The sequence below is a fragment of the Palaemon carinicauda genome, chromosome 6 (assembly GCF_036898095.1).
Source record: "Palaemon carinicauda isolate YSFRI2023 chromosome 6, ASM3689809v2, whole genome shotgun sequence".
Taxonomy (NCBI): Eukaryota; Metazoa; Arthropoda; class Malacostraca; order Decapoda; family Palaemonidae; genus Palaemon; species Palaemon carinicauda.
In genome coordinates, this window is record NC_090730.1 from 27,370,943 (window position 1) to 27,378,442 (window position 7,500).

At 38.4% G+C, this 7,500-nt stretch overlaps 1 protein-coding gene across 2 annotated transcripts in view; it reads left to right on the forward strand.

Moving 5' to 3' along the window:
* The window catches only part of svp (COUP transcription factor 2), a 160,756-nt gene extending 154,448 nt beyond the window's left edge, over positions 1-6,308 (forward strand). Inside the window, exons 5-6 of one of the 2 annotated variants that reach the window (XM_068375155.1) lie at positions 2,357-2,576; positions 3,341-6,308. In XM_068375155.1, the coding sequence (XP_068231256.1) occupies positions 2,357-2,576; positions 3,341-3,395 (275 nt within the window). In that variant the 3' untranslated portion in view covers positions 3,396-6,308. The remainder of the gene's footprint in view (positions 1-2,356; positions 2,577-3,340) is intronic. The other variant, XM_068375156.1, reaches the window with a different exon arrangement.
* Positions 6,309-7,500: the final 1,192 nt, after the last annotated feature.

Sequence of the window (7,500 nt, forward strand, 5' to 3'; positions counted from 1 at the left end):
AGAAAAAATAATGTTATTGAGCAGTAATGAAGATTTATGTCCTGAAAGTAGAAACTAAGGACACGTAAAATGAGATCAGAAAGACGGCTTTTCAAATTAACGTTTTTAACAAGCTGCGGAAAACTTCCCCAAGAAGTAATTGCTTCATCGAATAGTTAGCATCATGTTTGAGGGTCTTTTTATAAAGGTTAAGTAGTTTTTCAATGGGATCTTTATTTTTCTTTTTATTCTGAACTAACGGTAAATATCCGAAGCCAATGTGAATGAAAGTTGTATCCTTCCTTTTGTAAGCATTATAATTGTTAATTAAGGATAGTGGTAAGTAGATTCAGCTTTTGCAAATCATGGTTACCTTTAATGATATTGGCTGCAGATATTTATATAGTCAGTTCCAACAAAACAGACTACGGCTATCTAAATTATTGAATTATCAATGATAATTATATGAAATATATAATTTAGAGGAACTGAAAATCTGGTTGCAAAGTAAAAGGAAAAATCCAGTATTAATAGGCAATTTTGTCATGAATAAATTGAATTACACGAAGCTGCATTCTTTTTTGACAAGGTTTTCAAGTCCTTGAGATTTTGTGACTAGATTTTCAGGTCCACGAGAAGTTCAACTTTAATCTTAAGATTTGGATTTGCAATGACAAGATTTTAAATACGAACAATAAGAACAGTTCTCGAAAACCGGAAAAACAAAATCACTGGAGTCCTGATTATGGGCTTTAGCACCTGAACAATACAGACAGCTAAAACATAGTTAATAATTCTGCAATGAAAAAACATCTGCCCAAGAAATAGAATTAACGAAGTAAAAGTCATATTTGAAATATCGAAGGGCCTGGCAAAGCAATACCTATTGTCTGAAAAGACTTTTTTTTCACCATGGCGATACAGTAAAACAAAATTCGGAAAATTTTGTTTTTACTTGATTGATGGTAGTTTGGGGGACATTTTTTCATATAAAGAAGGGGTTGCAAAATAAAAGCTCATGGGAAGAATCCTTCACGTGTAGTCATCAAGCAACGCCCCATGTGGCTGATGTTATTAGTGAAGGCCACTTTACGCCACAACACTTTTTGGGAGCATTTCTCCATCTTGTTCGTGGCCACTACCGCAAACAGTCGAGTATATAATTTCTTTTTCTTTTCCGTTATCTTGACAGAAGAACCTCCGTATCAGAATTTCCAATCTCGAATCTTACACAATTTCCCCTGGCCATGTTTTACACGGCACCGATAAAATATCAGCATTTCGCGCACCATATTTTTGGGGATGTTTTCGACACGTCACGCGTTGAAGATGACCTGAGAGGAGGTAGTGGGTCCACGTCTATGATTTTCTCTTTTGTAGATTCTTACGGAAGATAACAAATACACTGCAGTTGCAAAGCAGATTGGTTGACAGCGTGGCAGGTCTGTTCGTCCGTCACACTGACCAAGAATTTAAATAATCCAAAGTTTAAGAAATCAAAACAGTCAAGTGGATCGTTTACCTTGAGGTTTATTCCTTCACTTATGTTTATTTATTTATGGTATATGTATTGTTTACTACAGTATGTCAAGCATAAAATAGTCCTTTATCCAATGCGCAGTAATTAATAAACGATATTTTTTGTTCATGAACAGACTTTTTCATCTTTACATGCACTTACTGTCCATGAGCGCGTCTGTATGTGTCTGCGTCTGTTACTTTGTATCTATCTCAGGCTCAATGTTTTTGTGCGCGGGATCCTTACATGCCTCCTTCTGCTTCATCTCCGGTCTGTGTGTGAGGAAAAGACACAAGAAGTTAATAAAGGGGAGGGAGAAACTCTTAGTGCTCAGTATTGTGGTCCAAGAGAGGACTTCCGGAGGTGTCGTCTGCTCCAGATGAGACCGAAAGACGGATGGCCGCAAATGCTCTCTGTACTTCTGTTTTTCTCCTCTTTTCTCTTTGTCTTTGAGTCTTTTCAACTTCTTCTTTTTTGTAGACATCTAGTTTGGTCAAAAACTGAGAGAGAGAGAGAGAGAGAGAGAGAGAGAGAGAGAGAGAGAGAGAGAGAGAGAGAGAGAGAGAGAGAGAGAGAGAGTTCCATATGTTAGCCCTTGACTGTTGTGTGTGGGTTTACATGCATTTACGTCATTGTTATTATTAATTATAGAAATAAAAAAATGGTTTTTCTTCGTGTTTGATTTTCCCCATTTTATTCTTAGTAAGCATTACACAATCTTAACTTTAGTTTACACTAAGCAAATGTAGAAAATATATTTACATATTATATGATCTTTTGAAAAGGACATTTCCTTTTAAAATCTCACTGACAGATTTCTGTTTCTCCCAAGACTCATTCCCTTCCCTTCTCTTGCAGATGCTTGTGGCCTGAGCGACCTCGCTCACATAGAAGGACTGCAGGAGAAATCGCAGTGTGCCCTGGAGGAGTACTGCCGGACGCAGTATCCCAACCAACCCACCAGATTCGGGAAGCTCCTTCTGCGCCTACCGTCTCTGCGCACCGTCTCCTCTTCCGTCATCGAGCAGCTCTTCTTCGTCAGACTCGTCGGAAAGACGCCGATAGAGACTCTCATCAGGTAAATGTCCCAGAGAGGAGTTCGAAGCCAATGAGGGAAAGCGGGATTATGTTCAAGATGCTTTTGAATAATCTTTATGCATAAGAGATTACTTTGGGGCTAGATGCGGTGACAGGTTACGCATGTTATTATTATTATTATTATTATTATTATTATTATTATTATGATGATGATGATGATGATTATTATTATTATAATTATTATTATTATTATTATTATTATTATTATTATTATTATTAGCTAAGCCACAACCCTAAAAGCCCAACAGCTTCAACATGAAAAAATAGCCTAGCAAGAAAATAAAAAACTAAATAAGATTTATTTTCAAGTTGAAAAGACCAGTTTAGTGAAAAAGCATCACTGCGTTTATCATCATAGAATTTGAAGTCCATCTAATAAATTTTTCATTACCATTTTAGCATCTTGCTTTTCCAACTAGGGTTGTAAGCTTGGCAGGAAATAATAATAATAATAATAATAATAATAATAATAATAATAGTTAATTTTAAGTGGTTTTTAATACGAATGTGAAATCTGGCATTTGTTCCCCTTAGATTGCGGAATTTGTCACTTAATTCTGAAGTAACAGAGTTTGTGGATCTAATTATTATTATCACTAAATTCTGAAGTAAAGCTGAATTTCTTGATATAGTCATTATTATCATATATTTTGTCGTTATTATTGTTGTTATTATTTTTTTCCTACAAAAATCTCTCATGTTTAAAAATGTCATTTATCTAAAAGACCATATTTCCTTTTCCAGGGACATGTTGCTATCTGGGTCTACCTTTAACTGGCCATACATGGGCAGCATGTGACAGGCGGCTATGGGCGCGAATCCATCCCTAACCCCAGGGAACGTGCCCACCACAGGAGCCTCACATGTCCTTACTTCCGCCGCCCATACCCTCTCTTCAGCCGGTCACGCCCTTTCGAGCGTCGGGCACGGCCAGTCTCCAGTGCATAATCACACTCCGCCTATCACCTCTTTCCAGCTGCCGGCGCTGAGCGGTGCATTCCGGTGATGAACCGCACAATCAATGCCCTCCATAACCAACCACCCACATCCACCGCCCACATCACCACCACCACCACCACCCATCACACTACGCACCCCTACACATAGTTCCGGAGCTCATCTCAACCCCACAACGATGCGTGGCAAGACCGCGGCGGTGCCTTCGTCAGCAGCAGCAGCGTCGTCATCGTCGTCAGGGTTCCTCCCAGCCATACTACAGAAGCATCATCGCAGCGAGAGTATGGACGGCGTGGCAGGACTACCCCGGCTGTGGGACACTTGGAGGAGGCGGCCTCAAGTGGAGCCCGGTTAAAAAGAGATCTCGGGCTGCAAGGGTCCGTTACGGGAGCTCTCACACCAGTAGAAATCTTTTCTTTCGTAATGATGACAATGATGGTGATGATGATAACGATGTTAAATGGTGGTTACACACTGACACCCAAGACTGCAACCTTTGTCATAACCTTTAAAAAGAAAAAGAATGACATTGCTGGTGAAAGTGTGGGGGAACTGATGATGACTTCCTTATCGTAGGTGATGAAATCCAAGGGTTACTACAACAGACTGGACGGTATATAATAAAAAGAGTGTTTTAATATATAAAGAAGTATTTGTTGTTTATCTTACGTGACGTTGCACCAAACAGAAGGAAATAAGAAAGTAATTGTTGCTAAATGAGACAGCTTGGCAAGCATCTATTTTGCTCGGTAAGTAATTAAGAGAAACACAATAAAGAGAAGTAGTTCTTCGGAGAATGACTCTTTCAGTCTTGAAGACTTCGAGGAAGAAGACGAAGAAGACGTCAAGGGAACCTTACCTACCGAGGAGGGATGACACTACTGCGCCAGTGATGATGACTTTATGAACGTGTGTGTACAGAAGTAATACATTTTTCGCTACCTGTTCTTGTATATGTGATAACTATAGACCCTGGGGGTGCAACCACCACTCCGAAAAGGCTGTAGCTGTAGCCATGTATATTTTGTATATATTAGCCTGTAAGTTTTTTTACTCGGGTTGGGGCGGCTGGGTGGTGGCGGCGCCCCCCACTTGTACAGAAAATAAACAAAAAAAATAAAAAGAAGCAGTCTTGAGATCTGCTTACAGTGTGCGCCCACACTTCAACCCCCCCTAAATAGGCTGACCCTCTTTTCCTCCGTACCACGCCCAAACTCATGTTTCAATTTCCAACAAATTTATTAAAACCCGCCGATTATGTAAGCCCTTGTTTTTTTCGTTTGTTTATTTTTTCTGTTTGTGCCTTTTTTAATTGGAAGTCAATTATAAGATTTGAGAGGGTTAGAGCCTCCAAAACTGCAGGTTGTGAGTGGCGTGGATAGGAGGACAGGGGGGAGGCGGGGGATGGTGCTTCGGGCCGTGAATTGAGTCTAGCCTATTGTCCCGGTTTTAGAGACATCTATCCCAACCTATTCCCAGAGTGTGGGACTGTCGCTTATTTTTTAAAATGACCAACCTATTATCTTGGAAAAAAAACAGATCATTATTTTTTATTCATCATTATACTCTTGTCTAAATATAAATTCATTGACGTTTCATGATACATAGTATCTGTATAGAACCTTATATATACATAATGCTAATAAATTCTATGACGACATATCGAGAATCAAAAAAACAATATGTAAGAAATGCTAATAATGAACTCTGAACATCTCTTGAATTCGCACAGTACAGCATTATGATACATTGGGCAGATTAGCTGCCGACGAGTTCACCTGTTGTATGAAAGTGGTTCCTGTTGTTTTGCAAAATAAACAGATCCTCAGCGAAGATTCCCCCCCAAGAATGCTTCCTAGCAGTACAATTCCCCACAATTATATCCTTCGATAAGGTCTTAAAGCTACCCGAGTCCCTCAAGAAATCTATATGTTCATCTGACACGTACGAACTCTGGAGGTCCTTAACACATTAATAAACAAAAAGTTAATTATGGATCCTAAATTGAAATTGCTGCAAGAGTTAACTGGAAATTGTATGCTTATCTTCTTGCATAGAAAAAGACATGTTTTCTCTCTCTCTTTCAAATCATTTTCCAAGTAAATTCCACCTTTGTATATAATGCAACAACAGAGTTGGTGTGTGGTCAGGCCAATATTGTTTCGTCGGATGCAGGTAGTCCAAAAAATCCAGTTGAAATCCTGTAAATGATTTTGGGGTCTGAAAGTAACACACAGTCACGGTGCATTCGCCCAGGCCTCTTCCTCCTCTTCGTCTTCCTTCTTCTTCTTCTTCCTTTCCCTTCTTCCTTTTTCTTCCTACCTTCTGTCTGAATTTCCTTCTCCCCTTCACCCCACACTCTCCACAAGCTCTTCACTCCCACCAATTGTGTACTGTATGTTGTTTTGTTTGTAAAGTCTAGAAGCCGTGGAGATGTGGGAGTGTAGTACACCTGCCCGGGTGTACACCAAGGTCACTGTGTGTATGTGTGTGTGTACGTACAGGTGCCGCCAACAAGTGTACAAAGAGGCGCGGGCCTAGCTGTGTGGTGTGGACGGGCCCGGCCTGTGGCCCCTTCAGGAGGGCCGAGCCCGTAGCATCCCCCACCCCCAAAAGCAGCAGCGCCGCCCGTGTAAGCGTCCTAGGTGTGTAACAACCGTGACGTCATTCATGTTGTTTGTACCTTAGCCTACACAAGTGTCGTAGACACAAACAGTATGTTTTCTCTTGAATAAATGATCTCAAAAAACTCTGTTGTAAATTTTTGGTTTCTTTGTCCGTTTCCTTTGGTTTCACCCAATCATAATATCAAATTGAATTTTCAAGACTGTGAAAAAGACATTTTTCCTCAGAGTGAGTATGGTAATTAGCGAAAAGGTGATCATAATTTCCTTACTTGAACAATAATCAAATATCTCTCTTAAGAACATAAACAATTCAGTGATGAGTCCATGAAGTTAATACCAAGAAATAATTAACGAATAATCAAACAAACCCAGAAAAAAATGAGAAAGCTTTGAACTAACAGCTAATCAATTCCCTGAACTTTATCTTAGAAAAACTTTTGTATGAAATGTCATATTCCTCACAAAGAGAAGGTCATAATTCCAATTCTTTGCGAGAGCCGATACCTTCACGGGAACCTAACGCCCTTCTAGTCCAAGCCTGAGATTAATCAACTCAAGGTTAATAATAAAAGAAAGACCCAGCACGAGAGTGAACTCAGGTATGGAGAGCTATGCCAAATGTGGACAGAAAGTTTGAAAATACGGACACAAAACCAAGATATTCGAAGATTATTCCTAAGTTCAACCATTTTTTAAACTAAGCCATTATCAGAAATAATTTCACATAATATAAAATTTAGTTGGGAGAATATTTATCTTGTGTAACTGTGACGTCATAGTGGTACAAATGACAGTTGTAGCAACCAAGAAATATTCAGATAATTACAATTACTACATTTCGAAAATAAATGTAAAACACAAGCAAGTAGATTATGCTAATATAACCAACCATTAATGAATTGAGAATATGATACATGAATGAGATAAAATATGACACGTAATTAGTTTAAAACAAAAATGATTACGGCATGAAAATGTAAATGTTAATACTGGATGTGAACATTTATAGAGGATAACTAACTATGACCATTAAAAATCATATCCATATGATTTGTGATAAATGAGAAATACATAGAATTGTACCAATATAATTACTGCTAATGTAAAGGAATAGTAATTAAAAAGATTAATTTGCCGTAATAATTATTAAAATTAAAATGAAATATACAAAAGATGAATAAATAAAAACAAAATTAATCTGGCAAGAAATACTAGTCAAACATGAAAATTATGATCACAGACAATTGATTGAATAAAATGTGTAGATAGGCTCAATACAAAAGAAAATATGGTTACTACACATGTACAAGAAAATCAAAA